At 41.3% G+C, this 19,987-nt stretch overlaps 2 protein-coding genes across 3 annotated transcripts in view; both read right to left on the bottom strand.

The window, feature by feature from the left end:
• tnnt1 (troponin T type 1 (skeletal, slow)) overlaps positions 1-762 on the bottom strand; it is a 9,026-nt gene extending 8,264 nt beyond the window's left edge. The window contains exons 1-3 of the mRNA XM_046031218.1: positions 737-762; positions 611-624; positions 434-505 (exon numbers count right to left, since the gene is read on the bottom strand). Of these exons, the coding sequence (XP_045887174.1) occupies positions 434-505; positions 611-624; positions 737-762 (112 nt within the window). The remainder of the gene's footprint in view (positions 1-433; positions 506-610; positions 625-736) is intronic.
• A 7,474-nt stretch (positions 763-8,236) lies between these two features.
• pih1d1 (PIH1 domain containing 1) overlaps positions 8,237-19,987 on the bottom strand; it is a 31,464-nt gene continuing 19,713 nt past the window's right edge. For both annotated transcript variants that reach the window (XM_046071548.1, XM_046071539.1), the window contains 6 exons: positions 11,838-11,919; positions 11,655-11,751; positions 10,705-10,731; positions 10,428-10,506; positions 8,568-8,711; positions 8,237-8,353 (listed from right to left, as the gene is read on the bottom strand). In XM_046071548.1, the coding sequence (XP_045927504.1) occupies positions 8,318-8,353; positions 8,568-8,711; positions 10,428-10,506; positions 10,705-10,731; positions 11,655-11,751; positions 11,838-11,919 (465 nt within the window). In that variant the 3' untranslated portion in view covers positions 8,237-8,317. The remainder of the gene's footprint in view (positions 8,354-8,567; positions 8,712-10,427; positions 10,507-10,704; positions 10,732-11,654; positions 11,752-11,837; positions 11,920-19,987) is intronic.

The raw sequence follows: 19,987 nt of genomic DNA, 5'->3' as shown, positions 1-19,987 counted from the left end.
TTTTCTCTCTATTGGTGTGATTTTAAATCAGCTGCAAATAAACTTCTTCTCTTTGGCTTTGGTTTTACGGCGACTGGTCATGAATGGTGTCTAAAAGTGGGACTGATAATAGCTGCTGTCACCTTACCTTGGCACTCTCGATGCTCTGATAGCCCGAACCAGCACAGTTTCAGCCAATGGCAGAGCAGGGTAAAGGAGAAGTTGGTAGATCAGAGTTAGTACCCATAACTCACACACTTATGAAGAAGAGAGGGAACGATTGCTGTAGCTTAGAATAATAGCTTCTTTAGACAATAAGGAAAGACATGTATCTCTGTAAAAATACATTTATCATAATCACAACCCTTTAAACATGTTTTTTTGGATCATCTTTTCAACACATTTGACCAGTTTATCTCCTGACTTGCTATTTTGACATACTTCCTAACCTTACCTTCTCCATCCTCCTCTTCCTGCTCCGTCTCCTCCTCTTGCTCAGGCTCGGCCTCCTGCTCCTCTTCAGCCTCTGCGAGAACGGAGACCAGGAGAAATGACTACAGTTTCATGTCCCATACACATCTTCATTGATGTTTGTGAGAGACACAAAGTGTGTGTCAGGTGTGGAACGTACCCTCTGCCAGCTCCCTGGAGAGACAAGGAACAGGAACAGAGAAACTTATATATCATTTAACATCACAAGTGATGCGTTTACAGTGAAATAAACACATGACAAGTGAGGGGATACTGCTCTACTCACGTGCACTCCTCTTCTACATCTGACATGGCTGAAATAAAGACAAACAAAGCACAATCAAATCAAGAAGATCACGAATGAATCAGTAGTACAAATCTCACGTACAAGAAAGCATCAGGAGTGCAGAACTGATGCAATGAAATATTCAGATGATTCAAAATGAAATAAAGGAAGTGGTTCTTTGGGGAAGTTGTCGTGAATTTTTATTATAACTAATCAATGGCAATGTCGATCTGTTTGTTGGTTGATTGTCCACCAGTTTGGTCCAGACTGAAGTATCTCACCATCTAACAGCTGTTGCCTGGATTACCAGGAAAACATAAAAGGTCCACAGAGGATGAAGCCTACTGACTTGATCCCTGACTTTTCTTCTAGCACCACCAAAGCTGATGAAAATCTCAATTTCTAATGAAAAAAGTCATTGTTCTTTTGTAATGTGTTCCTGTGCTGCCCTTAAGTACATGAGTGAGTCATTGTCATTAAATTTCGGATCACACACAAAAAGGTGGCGAGTTGGGAGAGTTGAGTGAGAGTTGGGACCAACTCTCCTGTGATTAATCTCTCACTCACACACACACACACACACACACACACACACACACACACACACACACGGTTTTGGCTGTAAATTTTCCCTGAGCTGCCATTACTGTGGCATAAAACCAAGCACAGACAGACAGAGTGGGTGTGTGCTGACGCCTTCCTGGCAGGGGACGCAGGAAGAATGATTGAGTGTCAGCATGTGAGAATGTGACAAGGGTTAAACGCAGAAAGATGAGGAGAGATAAAGTTTCTGACTTTCTAGTTTACCATCTCTCTCCTACGTTCTCTCTGACCTGAACAAGTAAAGACAACTTTTGAACCACAGACTATATTTAAAAAAAGGTGTGAATGAGAGTGGCGCCAGCATGAACTTGGCTCTGCTTGATAGATGAGGGTGATTCATCACTAATTCACAAAAAAACATTGGCAAACTTGTTATTCTTGTCATCACCATCAAAGGGTGGCAGTGAAATATCATAAAATATACTCACTTTAACACAACGATCAGAAAAAACAATCAAACCTCCTACTCAGTTTTGGAGCTGAATCGCCACGATAAGCGTTGGGAAAAGCTTTTTGCAGCAAGCAGAACATAACTTCCTATCTAATCCTAAGAGTAGGTGCATGGTAACATAACACCTTCAACTGACAAGCAACTGTCAATCAACAATCTACCTACTCCACTCTTTCTACCTTTCTGTCATTAGGAAGAATTTATTGTGGCCCTGTGGCTGTTGAATTTATAGATGTGATAACTGTCATCGAAAGCTTTGTCTTATCTCTCCTCTGACAGTTTGCCATGTCAGACCCAGCAGCTTGGCATAGCCGGACACCATCAGTCCATTCAACAACAAATCAATAACTCTCCAATCTTCCATGTGCTATTATTGAACCTCTCTCTGTTTGTGTTTAAAAAATGCCTCTGGTCTTAAATACAGTACTTACAATATCAGGTCACAGGGCATTTAAACCTTAGCCGTACCTCCCGTTGATCTTGGAAAAAGTGGGTTCAAATACTATGCTGCATACAAATGCAATGAGCTCCTAAAATATGAAGTCACACTCTTTTATTTCACTTGAACATTTTGAAAGGTTGTACTTGTTTATTTGCAGTCACACTTGTACATGCTTTGGTTAATTGTAAAAATGTATAATGTGTCTGTGTCTGTCTATGCACTCTCTTTAAAAAAAAGACACCCCAATCTCACTACCTGTTTAAATACTGTTTGATAATGTGTTTGCATATCAGCTAAAAGGTTATATAATGTTAGTGCTGTGTTCACAACTTCTTTCTGAACCTAAGTGACCAAAACAAATCTGTCAAAACGGGGCTTTAGAGGAACTGGTGGGTGAATTTTGTTAGCTTTGGACAGAGCTGTTTCCTTCTGTCAGCAGTTGATGGCCTAATGATTCCTATAAAAGCAAAAGCAAAAACAAAAAAAAAGTGTATTTTCCAAAATGTTGGACTCTTTAAGGGGAGAAAACAGTATGGTGTTTTATATAAAATCTTATGTAAATCTCATATATTTATTTGGTATAAAAGTAGGGCAGTACACAAAGTATACACATGGGATCACAAGAAAAACACTTGGAGTCACTCCAGTTCTGTGGTCTTTACACATGGCTTCTTGTCCGTCAAAGTTGGTTTATAAGGCACTATGTTATGTTATGAACCATCCATGCTTTCAGTCCACAGAGTCAAAACTAAACATGGAGAAGCAGCGTTCAGTTTTTATGCTCCATATAAACAAAACCCCAGAAAACTGCAGGGCTGCTGAAACTGTCAATTCTTTTTACTGCTGCCTTTAGTTAAATCAAATTTAATGTAGATGAATAACTTACACTGCAGCTTTACTGACCTGTTTATTTTCTATTTAACTCTTTTAAAAATTGTATTTCAAAGTCTTTTTTTTATGTTTCCCTATTTTGCTTTTATATTTTATGTGAAACACTTTAATTGCCATGTTGTTGAAATGTGCTATACAAATAAACTTGCTTTGCCTTTAATGCCTTGTTCAAAGCCTCTGTCAGAGTAATCTTAAATAAAGAGGGAAGGCCTTATTTCAATCAAAAGGCATGTAAAGGTAAGATCAGAGTACATGAGGGATGGAGAGAGGGATGGTAGGGAGAAATGACGGCTGGATGAATGAGATGTGCACATTTCAACACCTCTGTCGGAAACTGCCCGCTTGGAGCTAGATGGAGACAGGGAGGGGTGGATGAGTGAACCAGGGGATTTGGGAGAAGAGTCAAGTTCCAACAGGCAGCAGGCTCAGGCCTTAGCAGGGTTAATTTTAGTCAAGGGCAGCATGTGTGTGTGGGGAGTGAGGGAGAATGGGTGTGCAAAAATACCTTGTGCGTTTTAAAGAGATGCTATTGTAGTCTATTAAAAGATTGTAGAGAAAAGAGCAGAGAAGGTCGGTCTGTAAAATGATTTTGATAAAACTCCACTGCACAAAATGAGAAGCCACGCATTTCTTTATTCTGTGTGGACTTTTTAAAAAACACGCTAGCAGTGTATTTCAGTTTACAGCTAGTTAGCTCAAGTAAATTTAATGGTTAGTCAGAATTGGGTTGAAGTTGTGTAATGTCTATTTATGACTCTAAAAAACAATTTGGGAAAATTAGCCCAAAATAAAAATAGCCTGTGTTGCTTGATGTAAAAAAACTTTAGAAATGACTGATATGGATGAAAATGCAACACTCACAAGGCAACAAAAGAGGAAGTTCGCTAACCAGACGACAAACTGTGAACTTGATACTTACCTGAACTTGCCAAATGTTCAACACACACACTTTACCAACTGCATAGATTACATTTGTGGATGGAGACACCTGTTTAGTACCCTCTACTTTCCTCTGTGTGCTAAAGTTAGCTAGCCTGACCTCAGGCTGTTAGCATTTGTGTATGTGGTTGGCAGTGACCATAGAGGCAAAGGAACAATGTGAAGTGTGGTAGGCCACACACACACGCGTACACTGTACTCACAAAAGCCTAATTAGCAGACCTTCAGATCAGACCTTTGATGGCTAGCTCTAAAGAAGGAAATGCAAGCTAGCTCACAGTGCTGTTGTGTCTATGATTTAGACCATTTCCTGAATGATTTTATGAGGGCCTTTCAGACTAAGAATATGGACATAGTTTGACACAGTGTGGACCTCTCATCAGGAGAGTTTTAGTCCTCATCCTGTGTCTGAGCTACAGAATGAAGCCCTAACCTATGGCAAGTGTGAAAAACATATTATAGATTTCTGCTACCACTCGAATAAAGTGGAGGCGAATGGATTTTTTTGTTCTGCTCAAAGCAGGAAAATTGTGTGATTTGACGATGTCATCAGCATCTGCTTACTAATAGATAATACACAGCACACTATAGAAAGAACAAGGACTTTGTGTCTGTAGGGAAATGGTATTCATCAAATTCAGTAACATTCACCTACATGGTGTAGGAGTAGCAGCAGACGTTTGAGAAGCAGAAATCAAAAAACCTGAGAACACTATGCAGAAACCCTTGGCATGACTAGATAACGGTAAGTGAGAAAATAGGATCCTTTAACTACAGTAGACTTTTCTCAAGACAGACTGTTTATATACAGCTTTTACATGTATTTATTTATTTAATGTATTTTCAATGGAAATGTCAGGGAACTGATATTCAGCAGTAAGCAGATTTCATTGACAAAAAGGCCCATTATGTTCAAGGTAGCCATTGATTTTCATTAATTTTATAAAATCAATTTGACTTGACTTGATTGAGATTGATGGGAGGCACGGTATTGACACACTATGAAATTGCTAAATCAAGCTCAGCAGACACATATGTAATATTGGACAATCCTTAAAATACAGTATTATTTGGTTGAACTTTTTATATTAAAAGAGTTGCTGATTGGCTCGTCCCTGAACATCCTTGAAAGAACTTCAAAGCAGTGACAAAACTTAATCCATGCAACAGTGTCCACAGGGATGGATGACACTGTGGTGAATCGTACAGAAAAAAAAAATCATACATTACTCTTTTTGTTCACTATGACAACAAAACCTACAGAGGACACGTACCTGTATGAAGGTGTGCTATCCGCAGAGACAAGAGACAAGCAGAATAGATATTACAGAAACAGGGGTCATTTTATATAGAGAGATGGAGGGGCACTGTGTGTGTGCTGTCTGAATGATGTGTGTCAACATGCTGTGAGAATTAGTGCCCTGAGCATACAATACAAGAATAACTGTGAGTCTGTGTGTGCAAATGTGTGTGTGTGTGTGTGTGTGTGTGTGTGTGTGTGGGGTCAGGGCTGGAGGCCACAGGCGGATTAAGCGGAGGCAGAAAGATGAGCACCTCGCAGGATTACGGAGAACAGAGGGATGACCTCACCGGACAAATGGGGGTTGCTACAGGGCAGGAGTGAGATGACAAAATGAAGAGGGAGTGACGAGTGGAGGGAGAGAAAGCTTGCAGGGAAAATCAGGCAGAGAAAGTGGCGACAAACAGTTTGTAACAGTACAGTTTATTAAAAGACAGTGGAAAGTTAATATATTTTAATTCATTAAAGCTGCCAAAGACCCAACAAGCTGTGGTAAGTAGTTAATGAGAACTACAGGTAGCAGAGCACCGGTGGGTCAGACAGAGCTGAGGAAGGTCTGGACGACCAGAGGATATAACAGGAAGTGAAACGAGGGAGCAGAAGGTGTATCAGGACTAATTAGACTAGAATAATTAACATGGAACAGAGCACAAAAGGGAAAAAAGGACATAAAGATATAGAAATATCAAATAGTGCTAAATAGCCTAGTACAGTACCAATGAGTTTCAGCAGCTGTTACTACAAAGAAGAACATCCACAGCTAACATCAGAGTTCTAACATCATGGGCACACACTTTGGGAAGTATTCTTGCTTTCTTTCCAAGAGTTAATTTGAAAATTGAAACCATGTTCAAGTTTACCGTAAATGCGAAGCTAAAGCCAGCAGCAGACGAATGGCTTAGCTTTATTCGACTGGAAACAGGCAGCCTGGCTCCGTCCAAAGGTAATAAAATCAGACTACCATTACCTCAAGCTCTCTAACTAACACATCACATCTTTTAACAGAGCCATGCAGTCTTTTTCCTGCTATTTTCTTTATGGAAAGCTATGTGGCTGCGGACAATGGCTTCACATTTGGGAAAATTTGAATGGCTAAAACTGCAGCAACCCGGTGCCGGAGTGACCAAAAGCATGTTCTCTGAAAATGTTCACCATAAAGGATATAATTTGGGAAATGATATGTTTTATGGTGTAATAATAAATTATCCTTTATAATTACAGAACAGTAAATTTTAAAATGGATGGTTTTAGCAAATATCAAGTAAAAGACCTAATGTACAAAAATAAATATATATATATATATATATTCAGGGTTTACACTGAGATAACATGAGACAGATTAGATGGTTAAAGCCTACCAAAAACAGGACACATTTGGTTTATTTAACGAGATAATGTAGAGTGAGAATAACAAGACAAATTGCCAATCTATGTTTGGAAAGCAGGAACGTTTGAGTTCACATGATAGTAGTTAATGATTCCAAACATCTGCAAACCACACGAACATATTCATATTTTGGAGGAAGAGGCCACAACATTCACAAACATAGGAAAGTCCTAGAATATCAGTTTTCTCTGATGGTTAACAATAAAGTGTAACAAGTGGCCTGAAGTACCATCTTCCTCTTTGTGTTTTGTTTATGTAGTGTATTGACTAAATAGGAATGAAAAACTTCCACACAACTGTACAGACATGAGAGTAGTATCGATTGTCTTACCTGACTCTCAACAAGAAAGTGACTTGTGATTAGTGCAGCTAAAAAATTAATCGAACATGTTCAAGATCCTGTTTAAACTCAATTACTGCAAAGATTTTGGGAATCACGGTCCACTTATCTGTCGACTTTGTTTTTTTCCAGATGCCAGAATTGCTCATTTGTTTTGCTTGTGATACAACCAGGAAAGGTTCCATGATCATCTGTTCAGGGAATGCCAGTCTCAATCTGAAAACAGACCAGTCAAGATAATCTATGAAAGACGTCGGCCTTTTGGACCTACCTACCTTCCTCACAAGAGCAGAGTGTGCCAATCAGATGTTCAATCTGATGCTCAGCAACAGTGGGAAGAGAGAGAGACAAAAGAAATGTGAGGGAGGGGGGAGACAGATACAACTATGACCAAATCAGATCCAGATTTAGAATAGGGACTGCTTCACTTGTTCTCTTTTTCTCACGAAAGGGGAGGTTTCCAGTTTACAGGAAGAGCTCCACAACAACCTAAACAACCCTTCATCTCACGGTCCACCTGGCATAAAGACCACATCATGTGGTTACTGTCCCCAAGGCCAAAAATAACCTCACACACCTTCCCCATGACTTTACTGACTGTATATGAAGCAAAATATGCACTCCAGTTTAAATTATTTTCACCACAAGAATGTGTTTGCATTAATTTTTACGACCAGTGAACATAATTGTAATAACTCAGCCATTTTAATTGGCCACTGAGCATCTCTTCTGTAGAGATGCTCAGTGGCCAACTGTCAGTGGGGGAATGTACAGTACATAGCTAAATAAACAAAACTTGGTTAAAGGATTTATATGGCAAAAGTCATCACAAAGTTTTACTTCTCTCATCAACACAAAGATAATAAAAAAAAGAATTTTATTCAAATCAGTTGTACATTGTTTGACCATAAAGTAATAATATTTGGATTTGACTGCTTATGTCTGATGCTCCCTGACAATGCCTGTTTCTAGTAACAAGGCTGGGAAACTTTTGAACATTAAGTCCAGTCCAGTAGTCTGAGAGCGGATTTATACCACCCAGAAAGCTGACAAGCACAAACACATAATTGCTTTCAGAATTTTGGACCCTTATTAGGGATTTAAGACATGAATAAAAAAACACAAACAAAACAACAACACAGAAATGTGACTTTATAAAAACCCTTTTATTATGACAGCATCATTTTTCAACAATATTCATAAATAACTGGACATTACTTCTGTAGTTTCATGAAGATACCACAGGCATTGTCACTGTAAGGATCTGGGGAAAAGAAAACAGGAACAAAGTGTACAGTATGGTAAGAGACATAAAGCGTGTATGTGTTTGTTTAGTATGTCAGTGCAGCATGTGTTGCTGATGCATTATTTCTGTACAGCTGTTTACACGTCAATCCCATACCCATTTTTGTTGGCAGTGTTTGCGGTGCATTGGTGCTACAGTGTGCGGTACATACTATATCCGTGTGTTTATGTACCTGAGTGCTGTTGTTGTATTGTGCCACACTGTTCTCCTGGTCAACGAGGAAGGGATGGAAGATGTCGAGATGGAAGAGCGAGGGCCGAGCCGTCAACACCAGTCGGTCCTCCCCCACATCCAAAACCAGAGAGCGAGACGACGGCTGCACAGGAGACAAGTTAACCCAGCTGAGACTCTACCATGCTGAGCTTTTCACTGTCTCTGCACTTGTCAATGATGTGCTGTATAAGATCTGATTATCTACAACTACACATGATGACATCAAATGATGACAACATTTTTACACTGATCAATAAAGTGCGACAAGCAGAATTTATTTAAAATGATTAAGTCAACATATAAATGAGAAACTGCAATTAAGTTTATTCTGGATTATAGACGTTTCAGATTTACTGTCTCTGTATGGCCCCTGAATTTTATTTTCTAGACTGACAAGCTCAAAAGTAAGTAGAAAACCCATCAGATTCACTCCAGTATGAGGTAAGACTTAATGATACACTATTAACAAACTTATGATACATCGCCTGCACGCCTCTGTGCACCATTGTTACTGTGCATTAGCCTCTCCGGAACATGCCCTGGCAGGTGGATTCTCTCTGTTGCCATCTGGACGTTGTCATGCACTAGCTGTGTGCAAAACGAGCCGCACCCCCAAATCTTTTATCCCTTTGGGGATCAGAATCTTGTAGGGTCCTTTATGGGGTTTCAAACGTGCACGTACTGGCTAATTGTATGTTGTGTTATGTACATTTATCTATTTACATTTATAACTAGTTGCCCTAGGGCAACATGCATCTAAGACAACAAGAAGCACTGGGGATTAATAAAGTTTTTTGAACTGAATCAGATCAGACGAGTTGCTAAAGCTAATTTTTTGAAACTAGGTCTCAATAGTGAATTCACAAAAGACGGATTTTTATTTCAAACCGTGGATTTTAACAACTGATATGACAACTGTAGCTAACAGATTTTTTTTTTTTGCTGCAGCTAATGCTAAAGCTAAAATTCCCCCCAGCTGATTTTTTATGTTTTCAGGTGGTTCATTTTAAAAAGAGTGCCCTGTAAATAAGAGTTATAAGATCATGCAATAAGACTGAGGCTAATGCTACATGTAGCAGGCAAAAAGTCACCAACCCTTTCAGCATGAATAAGACATGTTTGTGTATTTCAGTGTAAAGCTATTTAGCCTTTGTAGTATAGAACATAAATCTCTGTAGGTTGGGAGGTTTACTAAGAAGGTAACATTCCTGAACAATATGCAATACAGTGTTTAAATTTAAGTTGCAATGTTCATATTTTCAAACACTCTAAACTCTGATACACTGGCATTTGGCTACAGACTGGAGTGAACAGCTAACACCACAAACTACTCGAGTTCCAGCCACAATTGATGTTTGAGGGTGCGGTTCAACAAGAATGCAGTTGAAAGGTTTGTAAAACTAATGCTTTCTGCTCTAATGTCTAATCTCCCCCTTGCAATGTTTCCAACTGAACCTCAAACAGAAAATGCACAAAAATGTTACACTAGGTTTTTTCCTACTTGACAATCTCAATGAAAAAAAATGTACTCATCTCCTCTGCTTTACAAGAAAAAGCTACTTTGTATACCAAGAGAAAAAAAATACATCATCACAAAATATCTCTAAAATTGTCTGGCTATGAAACTTAAAATCACTCAATAATTTGGTTGCAGGCCTTTTCGCCCTATTATGTGTCATTGGTTTTAAGCGTTTTCCCTTAAACCCTGCTTCTAAGTCAGATTTCCTCAACAGGGCAGTCAGATTTAAATGAATCAGATTTGTATTTGATGCAAATGATAAAGGCGGAAGAGACAAGAAAGTGTTTATGCATGTCTCACCACCCCAGGTAGCATTATTTCAGCAATGAGGTACTCAGGGTCGCCATCAGGGGGCTCCACAAGCAAAGTGAACTCTGGTCTAGAACAGAAAGGTGAGTGAGGATTGAATGATGAGACAAGGGAGACAAAAGAAATAAAATAAAAAAAAATAAGGAAGTAGGAAGAAAGGGGTGATATAAAAACAACAAAGCATATATTTAAAACAGACAAGGAAAATGCAGGATTGAAAAACAAAGAAAGACAGTGAGATAACATTTAAGATACAGAAGAGGTTTACCGTTTGGCCGTAGCAGTGGAGCTCTCCCTGTAAAAGGGACAGAATGGGAGATATAAACATCTCATGCAATCACTAAACACACTCATCATGGACTCACAGGACATCACCCCATCTCATTGTTACTTTCAAAATGTTTAAAAAGGTCTGAAAATGTACACGTTTTAAACCTTTGGCATAATTGAACACACTTGATTTAATCTAGTCCTCATATTATTCTGCACTGCAGGGCAGGAAGAGGCTCATACTGGCAGCTGCAAGTATAACGTCCCCAAGTTTCCAAGTTGGGGGAAAAATTTATGCGTTTTCCTGTGGACTGTGCTCTGCAAGCTGGTGTGTGTGTCTGAAAGTGTCAGTCTCACCATCCATCATTTCAAAGAGAAAAAAAAAAATATATATGTATGTATATATATACACACACACACACACACACACACACACACACACACACCACCACTGTCTGTACGGTTCCCCCGTTTTAAAAGTTTGACAGTTTTGCGGCGCACCCAGTTGAACCCCTTACCTCACAATGAGCCAATGAAGTACCGGGAAGTCGCTAATGGAGCTTGGTCAACTGCTTTTGAGACTGCAATCCGCCAAAAAAAGCTGGACCTTATTGTACAGAGCAGCCCTGAGGGCACGTTTCAATGGGATGACAAAATGTTTGGCAGATTTATCGTGTCCGGATGTTTAAAAAAAAAAAAAATAAGTTTTGGAGTTAGATTCAATGCTCCACATGCTGGCAACAGGAAGTAACCCTCGTGGACAATCATTTGATTTACGCAAAATTGTGATTGGGTGGTCTACACCACATAGTGGACCGAGTACACTGAAAGATGTCAGAATGTGTGGTTGTTTTGTTTTCTCTGGGTGGCCCGTTATAGGCTCCAAATGTCATTTACGTTTTCAGTTCACAAGTACATTCAGACAGAGAGACAGTAAGAGGGACGTACTGAGGCTTCAGTTCTTGAATCACGGGCCTGCTCTTTGTCCGGATGTTCTGCTCGCTAACAGAACCCAAAAACTTTCTGTTCTTCAGCACCTTCCAGTCTGCAGGAACACAAAAAGGAATATTAAGAACTGCTACCAACATGAAAGGAAAGTTCACACACACACAAAAAAATCAAAACACTTACCTCGACTTAGCTCCAGATTATATTTGTTCTCCAAACCCTCCATAGACACAAGAATGACAAACTGCTGGAACAAGGGATCCTTCTATAAGACACACACATACACATTTCATTTTACACATTAAAAGGTTCATTTGTTATGACTGAGCATTATTTTGCAGCAACACTGTTGATCAAGTGTAGAAATTTAAAGAAGATCAGCACATTGCAGATGATGCAAATGAACACCACATAGCAACGTTGAGATGGAGATTTTAGGTTTTATTGTGTTTGCCTTTCTATTATAGGCCTATGTTTCACTATGTTGCAGCTAGGTTAAAGCAGTTTTCATGGGAAAGTAGATCTGAGATTGCTGCCGGCTCATTCCTTGTTGAACATGGACCGACTAAGGACTTACATAGTCTAATCAGAATTGTCAAGTCTTGCCTATCGTCAACTGAGTCGAATCATGTACTGTGGTTGTGTGCGGCGATTGCAAGCGGGGGGTGGTAACACACGGTAACTCCGCTTTAGTCTTTAAACTGTACATTTCCAGCCAAACTGAGTCTTATTGTTGACCCCTTTCTCTCTGCTTGACTGCCATTTCAACGTCCCGCGGGGTGCGGACAACATGGCACAACAACGGTGAAGTTAAGGCTCCGTCTCTACAGCAAGTTCCTCTTCTGCTACAACACACTCATACACGGCTATACATGCGCACTGCCCCCTACCTTGAGGGTTATCGATTTTACACACAGAGCAGAGCGTCACCCAGAATGAACTAAACAACAACAGTTCAAATTGAAATCTCATGCTGTCTCTCAAATCTCATGACTGATGTGATGATTGACTAAACTAAAATCATGTAATAAAATACTGTTTTTTTGTTGTTGTTGTTGACTTTTTGGTTTTCCCCCTGCTAAACAGGAGCAGCGGCCACAGCCTAATAACTGACACTAACTGAAATTCTTCCTTTGTTACTTAGCCTTCATAGAAAACTACAGCGCGCTCGTGATGTAAAACTCTTAACTGTATAACTGATGAAATTTTGTGGTGAAGCAAGATATAGGCTTTCCAACATGCAATGTTGCCTTCTGTAGCCATGGCCACTCACCACAACCTAAAGCCAGGGGATCATAGCAGTAAAAATGAAAAGAAAGGCTACTTTATTCCATGCCAGACATTGTAAGCCAATCCTAGAGCCCTAAAAAAATTTGGGGTCCTCAGTTCACATTCCAAATGAATGAGGCCCACAGGAAACTAGGACACGCTGAGGAATAGCCTGCTTGTTACTTCAAGTAAAGCAAACATCACACAAAAGTAGTGGAGGGCATCAAAGCAAAACAAGAGATATGTGGATTCTCGTCAATCAATGTAAGCAGGTCCCAGAACCATTTGATGATTTCTTACCTGCTGTCCATATAAAGCAGTGTAATAGATAAACAACAAGGGTATAGCGGGCAGGCTTGAGCCTGAGTGTACGCAGCTACACTTCAGTAGGTGTATGGCTTTAATATTGTGAGAAATAACAGGAAGTCATTAGCGCAAGCTTAGTGACGGAGTGTTCGGGTGCAGTTATAGCATACAGCCTCTGAGTTAAACCAACACAGCTGCTGGTTTATAAATCCAGCACCAGCTGCTTGTGTAAAATACAGCAGCTGTGGATGAGGAGGTGACTGCAAGACGTTGTATTTAAGTTTATGTTCTGCTTGGCTCAACAGTTGTGGCTATTAGACACATCCGCAGAGGATTAGAAAGGTTGTTTGTCAATTCTGATCATTTTGGCCCTGAGGATTTTCCTTTGGCGCTCGACAAAACCTCATTTGGGGGCGCCAAAAATTTCTCTATGCAGGAAAAACCCTGTAAAAGTAATATTGTGTCATTCATTCTTCTTCTTTTGGCCCATTCCTCCACGCAGATCTCCTCTAGAGTAATGATGTTTTGGGTCTGTCGCTGGGCAACACAGACTTTCAACTCCCTCCACAAATTTTCTATGGGGTTGAGGTCTGGAGACTGGCTAGGCTTTTTAGGGAGCCACTCCTTCGTTGCCCGAGCAGTGTGTTTGGGATCATTGTCATGCTGGAAGACCCAGCCACCTTCCATCTTCAAGGCTCTCACTGATGGAAGGAGGTTTTGGCTTAAAATCTCACGATACATGGCCCCGTTCATTCTTCCCTTAACACGGATCCGTTTTCCTGTCCCCTTTGCATAAAAACAGCCGCTAAGCATGATGTTTCCTCCCCCATGCTTCACAGTAGGTATGGTGTTCTTGGGATGCAACTCTGCATTCTTCTTCCTCCAAACACGACGAGTTGAGTTCTTACCAAAAAGTTTTATTTTGGTTTCATCTGACCACATGATATTCTCCCAATCCTCTTCTGGATCATCCATATGCTCTCTGGCACACTTCAGACAGGCCTGGACATAAGCAGTGGGACACACCTGGCGCTGCAGGATTTGAGTCCCTCTAGGCGTAGTGTGTTACTGATGGTAGCCTTTGTTACTTTGGTCCCAGCTCTCTGCAGGTTATTCATCAGGTCCCTCCGTGTAGTTCTGGGATTTTTGCTCACCGTTCTCATGATCATTTTGACCCCACGGGATGAAATCTTGCGTGGAGCCCCAGATCGAGGGAGATTATCAATGGTCTTGTATGTCTTCCATTTTCTTACAATTGCTCCCACAGTTGATTAATTCACACCAACCTGCTCGCCTCTTGTAGATTCACTCTCCCCCGCCTGGTGCAGGTCTACAATTTTCTTCCTGGTGTCCTTCGACAGCTCTTTGGTCTTGGCCCTGGTTGAGTTTGGAGTCTGACTGTTTGAGGCTGTGGACACGTGTCTTTTATACAGATAACGAGTTCAAACAGGTGCCGTTAATACAGGTAACGAGTGGAGGACAGAAGAGCTTCTTAAAGAAGAAGTTACAGGTCTGTGAGAGCCAGAAATCTTGCTTGTTTGTGGGTGACCAAATACATATTTTCCACCATAATTTACAAATAAATTCTTTAAAAAGACTACAATGTGATTTCCTGGATATTTCTTTCTCATTTTGTCTCTCATATTTGAAGTGTACCTATGATGAAAATAACAGACCTCTCATCTTTCTAAGTAGGAGAACTTGCACAATCAGTGGCTGACTAAATACTTTTTGGCCCCACTGTATGTGTGTGTGTGTGTGTGTGTGTGTGTGTGTGTGTGTGTGTGTGGAGGCGTTCTGCAGAGACACAGAGGAGGGGAGAGGCTGCAGGTCAGATTGTTGAGCCTTGATTGGCGTTGATCGGTACAGCGCATGTGAAACTCAACAAAGATGAGAAGGAAACGATTTAGTTCACTCTTTAGCTACTTCCATTTACATGTAGTTTATTTCCGTTGTCGATTATAATGTCACCACGATTTCCCTTTTTTAAAGAGATCATTAGTATTGTGCTACAATGCACAGTGTATCAGTTTAGTTCTGTGGCTACACACGCAGTTGACAGCTGCTCTGTCAACATCGCAAGTCAGCTGCCTCGCTGCCTGCGTCTTCCGCTGTCTACAAAGGCAGCACCGCAACTGCTAGGCATCATAAAATTAACATTAAAGTTCGCCATGTTCCCCGGCTGCTCTGTCTCAACTATCCGTGATTTACGGAGTTTGGTGATGATAAACAGAATGTGTTACTTGCTGCTAAAGTAACCTCTAACCACGGCTAACTAGCGGCTGTGCTATAATTAGTTCAGTTAGCCTAGGAGTCATAGCTGACTCGGCCCAGACTGGAAGCTTGGAGCACCTGGGGAGTGTATTGTGTTTAACATTACATCTCTACTCAAGCACCGGAGGTTTTAGGCCAGGATAACGTCAGCGAGCGGGTAAAAAAAACACGCTCAGCAGCCTTCCAATAAACATGGCATGAACAGGACCGAGCACAACCTCAAAGACCAATAGGGAACACAATACCGAGGTAATTTACAGAGTTCCTTGATGAACAGATAGAATTACTTTTTGCTAAACCGCTAAGTTAACTGTATCTGTCTATATCTGTAGCTAGTTAGCTCGGTTAGCCACGCTGCTAGCTGTCCTATTAGTTGAATCAGCCCCAGGGGACCAAGAGCCAAATCCGGCAACAAAACCACATTGGTCCTGCATTTCTTGTCATCAAACTGGACTCTGTCTGTCTAACATGCATGTTAGCATGTTTGATTCTATTCGGCCAAATTCACTCCACGGTATGCTTCCAATAATGAGATATGCCCGATTGACCAATACTTATCGGATCAATAATTATGGTGCATCCCTGAGCTTGACTTTGTTGCCTGCCTCAATTAACGCTATGCTTGATTTGCATGCAGCAATCACTTGGCCCAGGACCCATCGTGGGGACCCGTAGAGGTAGAGTCCTTTGCGCGAGGCATACACTACAACTGGGCATTAACAGCGCATTAAAGAAAGATCCTGTGTGTTGCACTGTTGCTGCAAGGTGCCTTGTTTCACACTTCGGAAAAAGTGCAAAGGCCACCACAGCACTTGCAGAAAAACAAGACATCAGAATGTAGCCCAGCACAAAATGGTGCAAATAGTGCTCCTTGCTGGAATTGTGGCTATCTGAAGCTGTCACCTGTTAGAGCAAAGAGGGCCAGTTTTCAGCTGTGCTGACGGATTCAAGTTTCAGCAAATGGTCCGACAGTGATCTAGAGCTCACAACATCCCAGAGGAGAACGGCAGTGTATATAATCAATGTTCTCAAGCCAATGATGACACTGACAGAGCTGTCTGGCACTATTCCGATGCTTATGCTTACAGTCTCCTGGAGAGCAGTAGTTATAGTACAGCTGCTGTTCTTGACCCACATTTCAAGAACCTTTTGTAATTGTAAAAACAAATTTATGTCAATGTCATAATCAGTGCCTTTGTTGCCACTCGGTTGGATTGCTCGTCTCCAGATGGTAGAAAACGCTGCACCGCATCTTTTAACTGGAACATGTAAACATAAGCTCATTTCCCCCATTTTAGCCTCACTCCACTGGCTGCCTGTACATCATAGGCTCCATTTTAAGCAATGTTTGCCATACGTTAACAAGACAATGGCGGCCTGCAAATAACCAATATACACAATCAAAACAGACAAAATAAGAAACAATTTAACTACGTAACTACATAGCCTACTTAACCAAAAGACGAAGAAAAGGTGGCTATCTCAACACCAGGCCATTGAGATACTCCAAAGGAATCTTCCAGCTGTGCTTTCCACATTGGCAGAGGAGGCAGAGCTTAAGCGATGCCCGGTCGCCAAGGGCTTGTATAGCTTTTGTGCGACCTACAGGTTTATGCATCGGTTTACCTCCAGGCTGACATATTGCCACATCTTGCATGGCTGTCAAAATCTTCCAACAGGGAAATGTCAACTTGCTTCACATCAAGGAGCAGGTTTGTTATGAAACAATTAAAATAGGCTGGTCTCGGGGAAAAACGCTTTGGTGGACACACGGCCCAAGCGAATGCAAACTCTAACATCTCTTTAGGTTCCCACCACGATTGAGACCCTCAGACGCATCAAGAATGCAGGTGAGACTCCACTCCCTGGGTCCTTCCTGTCCAGGCTCCACCAAGCCCTCGATGACTCCCTTGGACTTGGAGCCTTCACCATTCACCCATGAGGAGGAGAGGAACAGGAGAGCAAGGGTGTTGAGGACCTGCCATGGGAGGAGCAGTGGACAAGATTTGAGAGACAGGTAAATGTATTTATTTCCAGATTAGAATATAAAAGTGTGTTGGATTAAAGGTGTTCTGTGGTTTGGGGTTCCATAGTTTCAAACAGCACCTCCATTGAAAGGGCATTTGGGCATTTTGGTTGTTTGCTGCGCGGCAGTGGGGTGCTGGGGGGGGGGGGGGGGGGGGGGGGGGGGGGGGGGGGGGGGGGGGGCACTGGTCTATGTTGTTTGAGCGGGCGCTGGTCTTCCGCGGGTTACGCTTTTTGCGTTCTGTCGGCATTACGTTGTCAACTGGCATTTGGGTTGGGGTCTTGCGCGTTTGCATCGCGGTGCATCTGGGAGTCTGTTTTTTTTTGATTGATTTATTCTTTTTCTTTCTCTCACCCCTATTGGCTACTGGGGTTCTTGCCTGCCTGTTGCTGGGGTAGGTGTGGCACAGTCGTGGCGTCCCACTCTCACTAACAACTACATTCTTTAACAGGCTTATGCACACACACATGTACACACACACACACACACATACAGACACATTCACCCACACGCACACAGACACAAACAAACTTAGGTTGTCCCTGGTAGAATTATTCCTGATGCTTTTCTTTCAGTTACTTAATTAAATGAATTGTTATTATTCCAACTCTCGTGGCTGTGCTGTGATGCTTATTTATTGTGCGTGACTGTTTCTTGTTTTCATTTTTCTCTTAGTTGTCTTACTATGTCAGCTCTTCATTGCTGCTGTTCGGGTGGTTGTCTTTTACTATTATTATTATTGTTTGTTTTTGTTTGTTGTTGTTGTTGTTTTTCTCCTCCCCAAGCCCCCCTCTCTGTTCTATTGCAGGTTTCGTTGCTTTCTGCAACTGGTGTTTCCCACTGCTTTTCCCTGTTGTCCCCACCTTCCATCCCCCTTCTCTTGCAGGTCTTGTCCTTTCTCTGTGCTGTCTGTTTGTGCCCCCACATCCCCGTGTCTGCCCCCCTGTCTGGCCCGGTGACAAATCAATACATAATTAAATAAATAATAAAACAGACAAAGGAGTATATTAATACTCTCTTGTTAAAGTAAAATCTGTCTGGCACAATATGGTATCCAGCTCATCATACTCTATACCAGGCTGCTGGGCAGGACAGGTTTTATAAAAAAAAAAAAGAAAAAAAGAAAGGGCATGTTAAAACCAAACTTCGGCCAGTAGGTTGATTTTTCTTTCTGCTACTTGTAGGTTGTCAAGTCCATACATCAGTGGCCCGATACACCACCTAGAAAAGAGGTTCCAGAATCTGAATATCATTGGGGCCTTCAGCGTTTTGGCACCACAGGCAGCTGTGCTAGGTGATGATAATCAGAACTCCCACCTTCCGACCCTGGCAAAAAGGTTTTTCCGTGGGAAGGAGACCTTGATACTCCAGGAGTGGCAGTCCTTCAAGGAGCACATTCGTGGAGGAGGGACATTCAAGGTGGGTGAATGATACTGAGATATTGCACCATGATCCTCCGAATCCCCAAAATCTATCTAATGCTTATCAATTAAGCTGAACTGGCTTAATGCCTTGCCTTTATACCTACCTGTTGGGAAATTGTAAATCAACCCAATTTGCTTTATACTTACCTGTCATACATACCTGTAAAGAGAAATCCAAGCAAATCCTACTGCTTGGTCATATTGAAAAGTGTTAACCTGCACACACCTTGTTTAATTGAAATAGTTAATTAACATCCCTTTTAAATGATTTCCCTAGAACCAAGAGAACCAAGCCGAAATAACCTTGCTAGCCAGTGAGTGCGACGAATGGGGACAGATCAACCCATTACTCAGCCATTTGGTCGCAATTGCACTTGTCATTCCGGTGTCAAGCGTCAACTGTGAGAGAGACTTTTCCAAAATGAACAGGGTAAGGCATGGGAGTACGGCTGAAGTTGCCGAGATGTGTGCCAAACACTGAACCCTTTGCACATGATAAGTAATAATAATAATAATCCTTATTTGTAGAGCACTTTTCAAAAACAAGTTACAAAGTGCTTTAACAAGTGTAAAGAATAATACAAAAAAAAAAAAAAAAGATAAGAGCATGAAAATTTTATATAAAATTTGTAAAATACAATAAAATAAAAGGGATAAAATAAAGTCAAATAAGATCGGGAAAGGCTCTCCTATAAAAGTATGTTTTAAGAAGGGACTTAAAAGAGTTCACTGACTCAGCCGACCTGATTTTCTCGGGCAGGCTGTCCCAGAGCCTCGGGGCCCTGACAGCAAACGCTCTGTCCCCTTTAGTTTTCAGTCGAGACTCTGGAACAGACAACAGACCTCTGCCCGAGGATCTCAAGGTACGTGCTGGTGCGTATGGGACTAAAAGGTCAGAAATATAACAAGGCGAGAGGCCATGAAGAGCTTTAAAAGTGATCAATAGAATTTTAAAGTCAATTCTAAAACATACTGGGAGCCAGTGTAATGAAGCTAAAATTGGAGTAATGTTGTCATAGTCAAGTCATCTTCTT

Source organism: Micropterus dolomieu, linkage group LG02, assembly GCF_021292245.1.
Source record: "Micropterus dolomieu isolate WLL.071019.BEF.003 ecotype Adirondacks linkage group LG02, ASM2129224v1, whole genome shotgun sequence".
Taxonomy (NCBI): Eukaryota; Metazoa; Chordata; class Actinopteri; order Centrarchiformes; family Centrarchidae; genus Micropterus; species Micropterus dolomieu.
Note: the sequence above shows the minus strand (reverse complement) of the source record. Positions and strands in the feature narration are given on the sequence as shown.